Here is a 16,000-nt window from a genome sequence, read left to right on the forward strand (position 1 = left end):
TCACCAGCGCTGGGCGCGCGGCGCCCCTGGCACGCGCTCCGGCGCATGAGAAGCCAGGCGGCGGCCGGCCCGAGCGCGTGAAGGGGCAGAGCTGCAGCATGCGGCGCCCGCGACGCGCACGAGGCCCGCGGCCCGCGCATGAGGGGCGCCAGCGGCGGCGGCGCGTCTCGGGCCAGTGAGCTGCGGCGGCTGCTGTCGCATGAACAAGGAAAGGGAGTGGAATTGATTTAGGGTTCAGACATGTCTCCACTCTTTTATATGAAACCACATCAGTTTCTGGCCCTTGGATCATGACGAACGGTCCAGATTGCTTCGCCATTAGGGTTTCGCGGGATGGGCCAAATGGGCCAAATGCGCAGATTGGGCCGCGCGCGCAGAGGAGAATTTTAAGGCCTTTTACGTGTTTTAGCCCAGTTTAATGTTAAAGCCTTTTCCTATTACTGTTTCTTATGATATTAGCTCAATTTTAATTGCTGTTATGTTTAAAGGCTTTAATTATTTCTGTTGCACTTATTATTACCAGCATTATGTTAATTTAATTTTCCATGAGTTATGTAAATGCTTTTAATTATGTTTTAATTGCATTTATTCACTGAAAATTATGTTCATCCACCATAAGCAATTAAGATGCACTCTATTTAAATGGAACCATCGGGAAGTTTATTTAGAGCACTTGTAATTAATTCTGACCATCGTTGATTTAATTACGAGTTTTAATGATAAATTTCGTTTGTTTTCCCCATCGGTGATGCAAATTGAAATTTATGTATGATTTTAATCAGACCATCGTAGGGTTAATATCATACTTCTTATGCGCATCTTAATTGTGAGTTTAATTAAGTCATTGTTCTCATGATTTTCAGTGAACACTGTGACGGGCTACCTGAAGTCCATTGAGCCCCTGAATGGCACCAACTATCCAAGCTGGTATAAAGATGTTCAGGTGGCCATTGCTGTGTGTGAGTATGATCTCGCCTTACGTCAAGACAAGCCAGCAGAGCCCGCTGATCCCAATGGTGATCGTACTGCCATTGAGAAGTGGGAGAGATCAGACAGGATGGCCAACATGATCATTAAGAACACGATCACACCGGCCATCTGTGGTGCTATTCCTGATAAGGACCAGGATGGTAATGAGCTGAGCGCCAAGGCATACCTTGCCAAGGTGGAGGAGAACTTTAAGAGTTCTTCCAAGACTTATGCTAGCACCCTGATCATGAAGATGCTGACTTCACAGTATGATGGGCAAAGTGGAATCAGGGAGCACATTATGAGCATGTGTGACATGGCAAATAAGCTGAAGACACTGGATATGGCTATCTCTGATGGTTTTCTGGTGCACTTCATCATGACTTCTCTGCCAGCACAGTACAGTCCCTTCAAAATAAGCTACAACACTCAGAAGGCGACTTGGAGCATGGCTGAGCTCATTAGCTACTGTGTTGAGGAAGAAGAAAGGCAGAAAGCTGAGAGGATGAAGGATGCTGTCAACATGGTCAGCGAGCGCTTTGGGCGTGTTAGCATGAGCAACACTCCTAAGCATCAGGCTGAGTCTGGCAGCAGCAGGCAGCATAAGAGAAAGTTTAAGGGCCATAAGAGCAAGGCCGTGTCACATAAGAAGACCTCTAATGAGAGGCTGTGCAAGTTCTGCAAGTCACCTAAATATGAGCAAAAGGATTGCCATGGATTTAAGGAGTGGCTTAAGAACAAAGGTACAATTACTGATTATGTATCTTTTATTGATGAATCATTCTTAGTGAATTTTTCTCCCAATACTTGGTGGATTGACTCAGGTGCCACTGTGCACATTTCCAATTCACTGCAGGTATTCAGTTCGATCCGAACTATAAGAGAGGGGGAGCGAAGTCTAAGAGTGGCTGATGGCAATGAAGTGAAGGTTGAAGGCATTGGGAGCTTCAATTTGGAGTTACCAGGCGGCTTCAACCTTAGTTTGCATGATGTTCTTTATGTTCCCAGTTTTAAGAGAAACCTTATTTCTGTTTCACGTTTAGATAAGTCGGGACATATTTGTGAGTTTGGCAACTCAGTGTGCAACATTAAATTTCATAATTTAAGTGTGGGCCTTGGTCATTTGCAAGGCGATCTTTATTTGCTCTCTCTTGATAAAGTTTATTCTGCAATGAATGTGGATGATGTATCGCATAAGCGTAAGCGTGATGATGAGACTTCTTCGAAATTGTGGCATTGTCGTTTGGGCCACATTTCGAGGGGGAGAATTGAGCGTCTCATAAGAGAAGAGATACTCCATTCATTAGATCTCTCAGACTTAGATCAACAATGTGTTGATTGTATTAAGGGGAAATTCGCTAAGACAATTAAGAAAGGAGCTACTCGGAGTACGGGCCTATTAGAAATAATTCATACTGATATTTGTGGCCCGTTCCCAGTAAAGTCTGTTGATGGTTTTGACTCGTTCATTACTTTCACAGATGACTTCTCTCGTTATGGTTATATTTACCCCATTCGTGATCGATCCGAGTCATTAGATAAATTCAAAATATTCAAGGCTGAAGTGGAAAATCAGCATAATGTCACTATTAAATTAGTGAGATCGGATCGAGGTGGTGAATATTATGGGAGACATGCTCCATTCGGCCAAGTACCTGGACCATTCGCTAAGTATCTTGAAGAGAATGGTATAAAGGCCCAGTACAGTATGCCGGGCGAACCACAACAAAACGGAGTTGCTGAGCGTCGTAATCGTACACTAATGGACATGGTACGTAGCATGCTTAGTTATTCTACTTTGTCCGTGGAGCTGTGGATGGAAGCATTAAAAACAGCTGCGCACATATTTAATCGTGTTCCTTCCAAATCCGTGCCAAAAACACCTTATGAGTTGTGGTTTGGGAAGAAACCATCGCTTAATTATTTGCGTGTGTGGGGCAGTCCAGCCGAAGCTAAGTTATTTAATCCACAGCAAAAGAAATTAGATGATAAGACGGTGAGCTGCTATTTCATCGGATACCCTGATAAGTCTAAGGGATACCGATTCTACTGTCCTGATCGTTTCACTAAGTTCGTTGAGACCAGGCAGGCTGTATTCCTAGAGGATGCAGGAATCAGTGGGAGCTTTCCGAGGAGGGAAATTAATCTTGAAGAAATACGGGCTGAGCTTCCCATCCCGGTGATTCAAGAAACAGTAACACCTCAGTTAGTGCCGTTGTTCGTTCCTTCCGTTCAGAGTACACCATCTGTTCAGATTACGCCTCCTGTTCAGAGTACTAGCACTGCTCCGCCTGTTGAAGTAACTCCTGATCCTGCGAGCGAACAACAAGCTGAGCAAATGGCGCCTAATGCTGAAGTTGAGAACCCTGTCGAGGTGCCTCAGACTGCACCTCAACTAACACCTCAGCCTGTTGAACCATTAAGAAGATCACAGCGGGCTAGGAAACAGACAGTTTTCCCTGATTGTGAGACATACTTAAGTGAAGACATGTATGATATTGGGAAAGCTGATGATCCTAACTCGTTTAGAGAGGCAGTATCATGTGAGAACTCTGCCAAATGGGTTGAGGCCATGGAAGAAGAGCTTAAGTCCATGAGTTCCAATGATGTTTGGGATCTGGTAGATATTCCTAATGGAGTCAAACCAGTAGGCTGTAAATGGGTCTACAAGACTAAACATGATTCTAAAGGGAATGTCGAACGATTCAAAGCAAGGCTTGTAGCCAAAGGTTTTACGCAAAAGGAAGGGATTGATTATAATGAAACCTTCTCCCCTGTGTCTAAGAAAGATTCATTCAGAATCGTTATGGCGCTAGTGGCTCATTATGACTTAGAGCTACATCAGATGGATGTCAAAACTGCGTTCCTTAATGGTGAGTTAGATGAGACCATCTTCATGGCACAACCGGAAGGTTTTGTTGTGAAGGGCAAGGAACATTTGGGATGCAGACTTAAGAAATCCATTTACGGGCTTAAGCAAGCGTCAAGACAGTGGAACCTTAAATTCGATCAAGTGATTAAGAAATTCGGATGTAAGGAGAATGACGTGGATAATTGTATCTACACTAAGATAAAGGGTGGTAAATTTATAATTCTAGTGCTTTATGTGGATGATATCCTATTAGCGAGCAGTGATAAGCGTATGCTGCATGAGACAAAGGGATTTCTTTCATCCAATTTTGATATGAAAGATCTTGGTGAAGCCTCTTATGTTCTGGGCATTGAGATACACCGAGATAGGACCAAAGGAGTACTAGGATTGTCTCAAAAAGCATATATTGAGAAAATGCTTAAGAGATTTAATATGGATAAGAGTAAGGCCACACCTGTTCCATTAGCGAAGGGCGATAAGTTTAGTGAAGCCCAATGTCCTAAGAACCAATTGGAATCAGATGAGATGAAGGACATACCTTATGCTTCAGCTGTCGGAAGCCTGATGTATGCACAAGTCTGTACGCGTCCTGACTTGGCATTTGCTACCGGAATGTTTGGAAGATATCAGAAAAATCCCGGAACGGTCCACTGGGTTGGTGTCAAGAAGGCATTACGTTACTGCCAATGCACTAAAGACTTCATGCTCACATACAGAAGATCAGATAACCTTGAAGTTGTGGGTTATACTGATGCTGACTTTGCTGGATGTGTGGATAGTAGAAAATCTACATCAGGATATATCTACACGTTAGCTGGTGGAGCTATATCATGGAAAAGCTCTAAGCAAAGTTTAGTTGCAGCGTCGACGATGCAAGCTGAATTTGTGGCATGCTATGAAGCAACTGGACAGGCTGTTTGGCTTAAGAATTTTATTCCGGGCCTCAAGGTAATTGACAGCATTACGGAACCTATAACGTTATACTGCGATAATCAGTCTGCAGTATTCTTTTCGAGTAACAACAAGTCAAGTGGTGCTTCCAAACACATTGACCTTAAGTATCGTGTTGTGAAAGAAAGATGCCAGGATCGAACCATTAAGATTGAGCACATAAGAACTAATTCTATGTTAGCGGATCCGCTCACTAAAGGCTTACCACCGAACGTGTTTAAGCAGCACGTTACTAATATGGGTTTGGTGGATAGTCTTTAGGTCCTGGTTTAGGGCCATTATGACTCCCAACTAACGAATAAGCGTTCTACCGAGGTGTTTCAGTGAGACTGTGGGTAATGGGGTCCCAGTAGTGCATCAAGCTACTGACGACGCATTGGTCCGGTACTTTCTGTTACTACTAAGGGTGAACATTAGTATGATACGAACATTAGGCTTAACCGTTCGATCAAGTGGGAGAATGTTGGAAATATTTCAGTTAAGATATATTGTGATCTTCACTATTAAGGAAGCGTTTAAATCATCTAAACGCGATTAAGGAAACCTAATGATAAAACCCTAATGGGCTGTGATCAGCAGGCCCATTAGGCCCGTTTCCAGAGGCTGGCCCCCAGCCCCACAGTGCCTATAAATATAAGGTCGTGGTTAGCACCTTAATCACCCATTCATCTCAATCTAAAACCCTAGCCACCGCTAGTCTGATCGCTAAAGGCACTGGAGGGGTTTGGAAGGCCAAGCACTCCCGTTTGGCGCCCGGAGGACGCCGATTCGCTGCTGCATCTTCTACACCGACAAGAACGCCTACTTCCTCTACGGATCAGGCGTAAATGGCTACTGCAACTGCTAACGCTGGTATAATGTTTACCAATTTATTCCGCATTAGATTGATTTGTCATGAACTAGGTTATGTTAAGATCTTGGGTTATTAGCCTCTAATGTTTAAGCCTGGCTAATTCTAACATAGACTGGCGCCACCCGAGGCGAGCACGTTTTGTCCATGCCGACTTTGTTAATCCCGGCAGCAAGTGCGCGGCTGGGGGCATGTGATCGATCCAAGAACGAACACGCACATGCACAAGCACGAGGCGGCGGCGCCACGGGAAGACAGATTTGAAAAGGTATTCCTTTCCATCAGGTGGCACATGCTCCGGCGAATGGCGATCCCTCCCTGACTCTGTCCTCGCTCGTGGTGCAGTGGAGAACGACGCAGCGCTGCTGGCCAATGGGCCTTGCTTGCGATATGCTGTTGGTGTGTGGAAAATGAGAGGGAGGGAGGTAGGTCGCAGTGGTTGTCGTGATCCAGCCTCGCGGAGGCGAGGAAGAAAGCATTGCTGGGCATGGCTTTCGGTTTCAGCGTCCTCGTCCACACCTCTCCCTTTCGGAGCTATTCCTCGGTTAGTTCAGGGTGGTGGGAGACGCAGGCAATGGTGACTGCCATCAGATCATCTTGCAAGCCGGGAGAGCCTGCTGGTTCATTATCTGCGTGGTAAAGCTGATGCTCAGGTGGTGGTCAAAACGAGTGAATTTCTTTTCCTTTTCCATTGTAAATTTCGCCACCGAAAATAATTGTTCTAAACGCGGAAGAAAATATAGATTATCCAAATGGGATATACTATGTAGATCAAAAGAACAAGGTGGACGGGGAATTATGAATCTACAAGTACAAAACAAATGCCTTTTAAGTAAATGGTTATTTAAATTTACTAATGAAAAAATCCATTAAGCAACAGATATTCAGGAATAAATACCTTAAATCCAAAACTCTCACCTATGTTGAGAGAAAAAATTTGGTGATTCACAATTTTGGTCAGGGCTTATGTCAGTAAAACAAGAATTTCTTAAATGGATGACGTTTAAGGTACAGAATGGGAAACAAACCAGATTTTGAGAAGACAAGTGGTTGGGAAACTCGGCCCTTAAAGACCAATATCCCAATTTGTTCATTCCGGTTCATCGCAAATATGCTACAGTTCATACTGTGCTTAATGGAGATCCTTTGAATGTCTCGTTTAGGAGACCTTACACGAATTAAAGGAGACTGGATGGGTTTGGTACATCGCATTGCTAACATCCAGCTGGGAGATAATAAGGATATTGAAATCTGGCAACTTCACAAAAGTGGTCAATTTTCAGATCGTTCTATGTACTCATGTCACACCCGGTTTTAAGAAGAAAACCGAATGCATAACTATATGTATGCCAGGATCAAGTTTCAGACATATAGAGACATCATAAGTGAATAATCAGTAACAGTATCACGTAAAAGAGTAAATAAAACAATTAAAAGACTATCAGAGTTATACAGCTTATTCTGGAAACGGAGGCTTCAAACTTCACAGGCAATCGACTGGGGTTGCGTACGCCTAGAACTCAGCAACATCTTCAAAATCTTTATACACCTTCTCCTTCTGAGCAGCAGTAAGCAAGGGTGAGTACACTTATGGTTGGTACTCAGCAAGGCCACAAGAAATAACCAGAAAGTGATTTAAATCCATCTTTAAGTTTATTAATCATGTGAAGGTCCAAGCCGCTCTTGATCGTGAGCACGGCTAACCGGTTAGTTTTAACTCTGCAGAGGTTGTACACTTTCACCACAATTCGCGTAAAAGTTCCGAAGAACTTTAAATCCAACCACGCAATGTGCTAGCTAGGCATAATACCACACTTCCGAGGTGTGATTGCATAGAGACGCTACGAGGCCTTTACAAAGAATCCCTATATGTATGTGTTGGTCCCTGCCGTGCGGTCCCTCAGAAGACACAGCTTCCTTCACCCGCTCCACAACACAAACTCATAACCACCAAGCGGAACAACCCCAACACAACATATAGTTCATCTAATTACTCAGCCAAGACCAGAGCCCATTAGTATTGTGGTTGTACTGTTTTCTTGGGCGGTTCTCCATGTTCCAATTAAATCAAGTATTCTCATAAATAAGCATAGATAGAAAGATGGTTAGGGTCACTTGCCTTTCTCCAACGAAAAGCTACTCTTACTGCTCTTCAGCTTTTGCTCACTTGGAACTCTTGATCTTCAATCTTCAAACAGCGATCCTTCTACTCGGAGCAATCAACGAGCAACCATACAAAGCAAACAATAAGTACAACTAAGAACAATACACCAATACAAAAGAAAGGCTTTAAAAAGAGCGTACTAAAGGATAAGGCTCGCTGCTATGGTTATGGGAGCGCAAGAAACGCGGAAAACGGAACTAAAACGGCGATTCTATGGGATAAACGGTGCTTCAGGGATCTAGTCGCGATTAACTATAGAGTTAAGAGCTAGCGGAAAAGATTTGTAAGACACAACAAAGTGTGCTCACAGAGGATAAAAAGATTATAAAGCTATTGCACACGTCACAAGGATCATGTGAGCGCAAGAATCGCTGAAAACGGAGTTGAAACGTGAAAGATATGGCTAAAACAGTGCAACAGGGACTTGTTTGTAGTTTTGAACTTCCAGGGGCTAGCTTTAAAGAAACCAGGGACTAAAACGAGATTAAACCTAAACTATAGGGGCTAGCTTGCAAAACAACGCACTAAGGATGGTGGGTTCTATTTTGGAAAAGCTCAGGGTATTTTCCGTAAAGATTTGGACTAAAACAGAAATAGTTTTGAACTGCGATGGACGGAGGGTTGATTTTGGAAAAACGGAGGGGTTTATTTGCAAAAATGACCACGGTTGAACGGTATTTGGTTTAGTTGACTCGGGTCATATTAGATCTGGGCCGCTGGATCTAAATCGGACGGCGGAAGTGGATTGGGGTGGGCTGGCGGCGGCGCAGAGCTAGAGCGGGCGGAGCGGAGCTCGCGGCGGCGCATGGCGGATGGCGGCGACGGCGAACAAGACCGAGCGGAGCAGAGCGAGAGAGAGGGAAGAAAAGACGGAGGAAGCTGCTCACCGGAGAAGAAGGAAATCGTCGGAGTCGAGGAAGAAGGCATGGGGTCGACGGCGAAAAGGCGACGACTCACGAGAAGGAAGACACCACGACGAAGAGGACAACGAGCTGAGCACCGGGGTGGCGTCGGATTTCACCGGAGTTGCACGGATGCGGAGGATGGTGGGATTCTGGAGAAAAGATTATTTTAGAGATTCCCAAACAAGGAGCCTCCCTACGGGTAGTCTATATTTTTGTGTGGAGTTGCCATGAGAGGTTGACTTAATATATAGAGAGAAAAGTCTCGCCATCCCACATCAACTAGTAATATGGTACTAAACCTCCCTCCCATGCTAATGGGCTTTACGTGCCTTTAGCCCATTAGGGAACACATGAATGGACCCTTGAGGTCCATTAGGGATTTATGCACTTTTGATAGACTTAGCCCATTTAAAATTTCGAAATTAATTATTTTCGAAATTAAAATAATTCTAGAAAAATCTAGAATTCATATTTAAAGTCCGAAAAATATTCCAAATGGCCCGAAAATTCTAGGAAAAATCCTAAAAATATATTGGGACCTAACGAACTCAAATAAAATATTTGGAGCTCATGAGAATATTTGGAAGAGCCTCTAAAAATTATAGTTTGCTCTAGAGAAAATGGGAAAAGAATCCAGAAAAATCCGGAAAATTCCCGTCAAGAATTTTTGATGATAGAACACATTTTGAAAGGTTTTCACACTCAACAACACTATGCATGTGACATGAATGCATCACCAGAAGAACAACATCATTTAATTTGTAAAACAACCAATATTTATTTTCTTTTACACTAAATTCTCTGTGAAGAAAAATAAACGTTGAGAAAATTTTAAAATTTTGAGAAAATTGTTGTTTTATTTTTAATTTTAATCACATCCTGAAATTCAAAAATTTCAGGGTGTGACAACTCAGCTCTATTAGATGTTCGAGTTCTACCCATAAACAAGTCTGTATGGAAATTAAAAATTACTTTGAAAGTTAAAATATTTATTTGGCTACTCCACCGTGGGGTTATCCTAACAAAGGATAATTTAGCCAAGCGCAATTGGAATGGGAGCAAACAATATTGTTTTTGCATGAATGACGAAACAATAGCGCATCTCTTCTTCGGGTGTCTTATGTCTAGGTTACTTTGGAGGATAATTTTCATTACCTTCGGTCTTACAAAACTTAATAATATTATGCATTTATTTGGGTCTTGGATGCAGGATTTTATGTGGGAAAAGAAAAAAGTTATGTTTACAGGCTTCTGTGCGCTTCTCTGGTTATCCAGAAATGATGTAGTTTTTTCATAATACTAAAAAAACAAACTGTTCTCCAAATCCTTTTCAGGGCCACTTTTCTTACCAGGACATGGGCGATTTTGCAAAAGGAGGAGGACAGAGGCGTGATTGCCGATGCATGCCGCGCCTTGGAAGTGACGGCGATGGACATCTTTGCGCGGAACGGGTGGCAGTTTAGTAATAGACTTCGTGGCTTGTAATTTGCTTCCTGTTTATCTCTCAAAGTTTGTAATAAGGGCCGGATATATCTTTTGATATAGAGGCTGGGATATTGTTCAATATTTCTTTATCTAAAAAAATTGTTCTAAACGCTGCATGTTGCACATTCTAATGTAGAATAGTCTGTTTGTTTGTTTCAGGGCATACTAGGATCTGAAAATCATTTTAAGTTCTCATCAGTTAAATTATGCAAAAATTTAGCGTACAAAGTTGAATTAAAATCTTATTTCAAAAATCTTTTAACACCATGTCAAATTTGTAGCAGTTGACATAATGCATTGTAAGGGAAATTAATTATCAAACTTGATACTCCTACTCGTATAGGCTACGTATCCCAGTGCGTCGTACAAAGAAACCAAGAAAGAAAGGGCAAGTGAGGGCAGCTCCAATGTATGGAATGTGAGGGGGTGCTAAAACCGTGCCATGTCATCTATGTTAGCTTAGCAAAATTTGCTCCAATGTATAGCACCTCATTGTACCCATCCATGAATGAAGCTGAGCCCACAAGCCGCAGCCTTTCCCCCTTTTCTCTCCTCTGGCACTGGGTGCCCAAACAAGATACCGGTGCTAGAGATTGCTAAGCTAGCACCACCACTCCAATGTATAGCACCTTCTCTATTTCTTTCTTTATCCTTTTAGCACCTCTTTGGAACACACATTGGAACACACATTGGAGCAAGTATTATGATGGTTGGTAGGAAGGCTGGGATCTACGTGGAAAAGAGAGAAGAAGACTGACGTCTCATTAGACGCTTGCTCAAGCCGGCTGGGACGTGCTATACTGTTTTCTATTGCCTGAGTTTGCTGCAACATCATTAAATACTAGTGGGGTCCGCACCCTTGCATGTCGGGACGCGCGCTTACAGCATTATAAAACCTGCTCTTAGAGCATGGCTAATAAGCCAGCAGCCTGCTGGCTAAATGAAACTGTCATATCACTTACAGCTAACAATTTAGTCCGCTGGTATATTGGACTGGCTAAGAGCCGTCTGCAAGCATTTAATGGTTGCATGTACATGCATTGGCTGCATGCAGAAAGGACCATGCAAAACATCGACTTACCGCCGGCTGCCGGCTGAAAGCGGGCGATTTCTTTCTCGATTCGTGCATTCAGCCCGACGGTTTACCAGTCGCCCGATCCGTTCTCTCTCTTCTAATCTCACTCCTCCACCTCAGATTCTGCTGATATGGAACTGCATTTAGCCTGCTGACTGTACCTTATAATACTTGCTCTTAGCCGTGTACTTCCTCCATCCCTTTATAAGTGTCGCTTGGGAAGCGTGTTTAGTTCAGGCCCAAATATGATCCGATGATTAGCTCGGTTTGGGCTAAAAAAATAAAAGCTAAATTTTGATCTGATGCATATCTGACTAGACAAATGATACTTAGATACTCCCTCTATCCATTTATAAGTGTCGCTCGGGAAGCGTGTTTTTCTTACAAACACACTTTCTTAGTGACACTTATAAATGGATAGAGGGAGTATCTAAGTATCATTTGTCTAGTCAGATGTGGATCAGATCAAAATTTAAACCGAACTAATCATCGGATTATTTTTTTTTGAAAACACCCAGGAGCATTGGGGAGTCATCTAAGAATTTTAGGCGCCCACGTTAACCGGACTCAACGCAGACGAGACTGTCCGAATAGTCTCGGAACACGTCATACTGAGGCACTCACACCACACGCATGCGCACACACTCACGCCTCAGCACCCGTGGAAAAATCCCACGCCGAGTGACACTTGAACGCGGGATCCCCACCTGGAGCGCACCACCCGAGCTACGGCTCGGTCCCCATCGGATCATATTTTGGCCCGAACTCGGCCAGACACATGATCGGGTCGAGTTTTTTTTTTACATTTTTTCAGGTTGGGTCCAATATTCTTCGTGCAGGTTAGGTCAAGTTCATCATGTCGGTGGCCATGATCAGGCCTAGTCCTATCACAGTAAAACACAATTATTGCTACCGGAGAAATGACAGCATGGGTTGCTATCACCTATAAATGATACACACTATAGAGTCCAAGTCTTTTTTTTTAGGGCACTATAGAGTCCAAGTCAAGTCGTTCTTAAATGCACAGCAGTAGTCCTGGACCCTCTCCAACGGTTCGAGACAACCGTCCTCCGTATCAGAAAGGGGTTCACACAGAATCCTCCACGACTTGTTCCCATTCAAGAGTTTCGCAGAAACTATGCGGAAAAGTTAATGGAACTTGGTCGAATTCACACAAGAATGAGACAAAAGCTAACGTTTTTTTTATTTTAAATTTTGCACCAACCCACAGCTTCCCGATTCAAGAGCTCAATTACATGCAAAGCCGAGCCTAGCTCGGTTGTTGTGGCTCCTAGTGAGGAGCGCACCCGCCCGGGCTCGAACTCGGCTGCTCGGCCCCTGTACGGCATGTCCCAGGCCACCACGGTGGCATCGGTGGGCTTAACTATTGGCCTTACCTACAGTGAAAAATCTCAATTACATAGCACGCGACTGCAATAATTGCAAAAATCAGGCCTTATAGATGCGACCCCTTCAGCATCCGAACAAATGACAGAGCCCAAGAAGACACGAGTACAGTCCATGCTCACCGATCATCTCCTAGAAGGATACTCCGACACACGTGCATATTTTTTACCAATGCAGTTGGCAGTATTTGACGGAACCGCCAAATTAAAACTCTAATTAAGCGTAATGATCGTCATTTGAACACATCGGGCGCATTAGCTTAACGGCTTAATTTGGCGATCCTTTCTCAACCCACGGCCCGATCGAAACAACACCGGTAGTCCCACGCGAAGGTGGGCGCAGATGATACAAGTACAGCATAATACTTGAAAATATAAGGGTGTTCACGACACGAAGCATTGAGTTTTACAAGCTGAGTTCAAATATATAGATACAAATAATTTACAAAACTTACCATAGATAAGACTGAAGTTCGAAAAGAAAAGATCCTACAACTAGCCTAGCTTACACCAGTTCTGAATTTTCATGACCGGTCAGACCGGTCACCACTCCACTGAACCTTCACCGGTCAGACCGGTCCAACGGACCGGTCAGACCGGTCTGCGCAAAACAAAAGGGCTGAACACTCTGCCCTCAAGTGTACAACCCGACTCACTCCTAACCTAATGGTCTCCCTCCTCGACCTGCCACCCCTCTGCATCCCGGCGGATGAATTTGACACAACAGGGGCAGAAGTCGACGTCCGGGTGTTCTGTAATAATAAATGTGTGGCAATAAATCCTGAGTATTTTAATACTCAGCCAGGCTTACCCGACCAGTGGGTATAACATAGCCCACATACCTAGACATGCACGGCATTTGGCTGATGGTTATTTTTGCAGAAAGAGCGACTAAAGTAATTCCTTACTTTCATTATTTTAGCTTCAGGTTCTATTTAAAATTAACTCTCATCTAATATTTGCATAGACCCACTATAGCAGTCATGGTGATGCAAGCAAAATAATTCAATGAGCTCAATATTTTATATAAACAAACCTAACTCACGTTCTACACTTTTGCTACGATGCAGCAAAGAGATCAAGGCCCTCATGACCGCGAGACACGGCGAATCGATCCGATTTAACCTTGCAAGGTGGACCTAACCAACACGGCACGCAAAAGTCCCGTCGGACCCCACGCACCAACCCTTCCCCTCCCCGCCTCGAACTACAGAACCGCCCCACCTACTTATAGTCAGTCGAGCTCAACGTGAGACCACCAAAAGTAAATACATGCATCCCAATTCTCCGCGACTACTGGACTCGCCCTAAGGGGTGGTGATGAAGTTCTCTACTTTCGAAGCGATGCAGTACTAGGCTTACCGGTTTCGACTACCTCCTACTCCCGGCATGCGGTTAGTACAGTTCAATCCCCGATCAGCACTGCCACAACAACCGGTCCTTAATCGACTCAGACGGGGCTAAGGCACTCAGGAACCCTGTCCTACTGCCATACCTACACATCATCCCCGCCCAGTCTCACATCTCTATATCCATTTCAATCCATTTCACAAATACTGAAGTATAAAGATAATAATGTATCTCGCGAGTAACCGGCAATTACTCGGCTGCTAAAGTTTCCTGTGTCTCGCGAGTGACACGAAGTCACCCGACTTCTACCGGACTCATTTAGCCTGGCACCGCTATCGACCTAGACATACTAGTAAAAACTCAAGGAAACCTAGAGGTCATGCAGCTAGGGTTCCAATCAATTCCTAATACGTAATGCACAAGTAATCGATAAAACATATACATAGTGAATCATAATTTAAAATAGTAGGACATGCACCGGGGCTTGCCTTGCGTCTGCTGCACCACACTGGGGTTAGCCGGGCCTTGGGCCGACTCCCCACGGACCTCCTGCTGCGGGGCTGGCCCCTGTGGCTCCTGTGGCTCCGCAACCACCTCGTACACGACCTCCTCTGCCGCGGCTACTACACGTATGTATATGCATATGTCATGAGAGAATGCATGCATGATTTACAAAAATATAAGAGTAATCATTAACCATTTAATTTCTAACTAATTGTACCAACAACTCTGATTAAACCCCTCTCAGCCTCTGCCACACCGGTCAGACCGGTATACTCAGCCGGTCAGGCCGGTCCGGCCTAGGTGCACCCTGAGACCGAAATCCGGAGTACCCGGACATATACTCGGAGTATCCGGACCATCAAGTCCGGAGAATCCGGAACCATACTCGGAATACCTAAACCCCCACGAACCCGGAGTATCCGGACAAATGGCCGGACTGTCCGGGCCCCTACCGGTCAGACCGGTACACCCGACCGGTCAGACCGGTCCTACCCAGACCAAAACTAGAATCCACAACGCGGCGAAAATCGTGCACAAATTCTAAAACCCTTCTAGGCACTAGTTCATGGGTTCATATGGATGCTTTTGACCAGAGGATATCACCTATCACCTTCTAGAAAAGGAGATCGACTCATACCAAGCGAAATACCTTGAGAGAGGCTTTTCCTCGAGGAGAGCTTGAATCCGCAGCACCCTAGGGAAGGACTCGAGGAGATGAAGCTTCCCCACGCCGATTTGATCCGTTCTAGACCTTGGAATCAAATGGAGGGGAGGTTTTGGGTTCTAAGGTTTGGGGCGAGAGAGAGGGCACGGGAGAGGGTGAGGAGGAGCTGGGCGTCGGGGTGAACACTGAGGAAGTTGGTGAGAGGGAGAGAGTGAGGTTTAAATGCTGTGGGACCCAAACATTGAAATTTCGGTTAGACCAGTAGACCGGTTGCTCCTACCGGTCAGACCGGTCGGACCCAGACTGACAGGAAAACTTTTCTATCTCACGGTTTGTGGATTAACTCGAAACTAATAACCTTGGTTAAGTGTAATTAGGATTAATTAACACTTGGGCGTTATACAGTAATTCTTGGAAGGCGCTGAATGGAGAGCTCCCGGTCCGGCTCTGCAGCAACCCGGAGCCGGAGTTGGTGGACTACCTTTTTCAGGCTCCACCGGCTTCATCTCTTTCCTAGTTTTAGACCTCGATTTGTGTCAGGGCACTATGTTGAGCTCGATGATCTTGTCACTCTAGTGATAAAATTATGGTGGTAATTTGGTGAAAGATAGCGATATACTTATACTAGTTTTGTTTATAAACTCTTATTCACCGTTTAGGATATAATGGTACCGTCAAAAATATCATTCTTTTTCTAGAAGCCGTGCACTACTTTCACTTTCTCTTTTTATGACTAAAAAAGAGAGTGATGTGTCTGAAGTAGGAGTAGTAGACTTTTCCATCTCGATCTTAAGTGAGAACGAAA

The 16,000-nt window shown here is 44.3% G+C and overlaps 1 protein-coding gene across 1 annotated transcript; it reads left to right on the forward strand.

The window, feature by feature from the left end:
- Positions 1–663: 663 nt before the first annotated feature.
- LOC120683176 lies at positions 664–1,999 on the forward strand. Its single transcript, XM_039965204.1, has 2 exons — positions 664–1,712; positions 1,826–1,999. The coding sequence occupies exons 1-2, from the start codon at positions 1,058–1,060 to the stop codon at positions 1,879–1,881; spliced, it is 711 nt and encodes a 236-aa protein (XP_039821138.1). The 5' UTR covers positions 664–1,057; the 3' UTR covers positions 1,882–1,999.
- The last annotated feature ends 14,001 nt before the right edge of the window (positions 2,000–16,000 follow it).

Source organism: Panicum virgatum, chromosome 7N (genome assembly GCF_016808335.1).
Source record: "Panicum virgatum strain AP13 chromosome 7N, P.virgatum_v5, whole genome shotgun sequence".
In the NCBI taxonomy this organism is placed as follows: Eukaryota; Viridiplantae; Streptophyta; class Magnoliopsida; order Poales; family Poaceae; genus Panicum; species Panicum virgatum.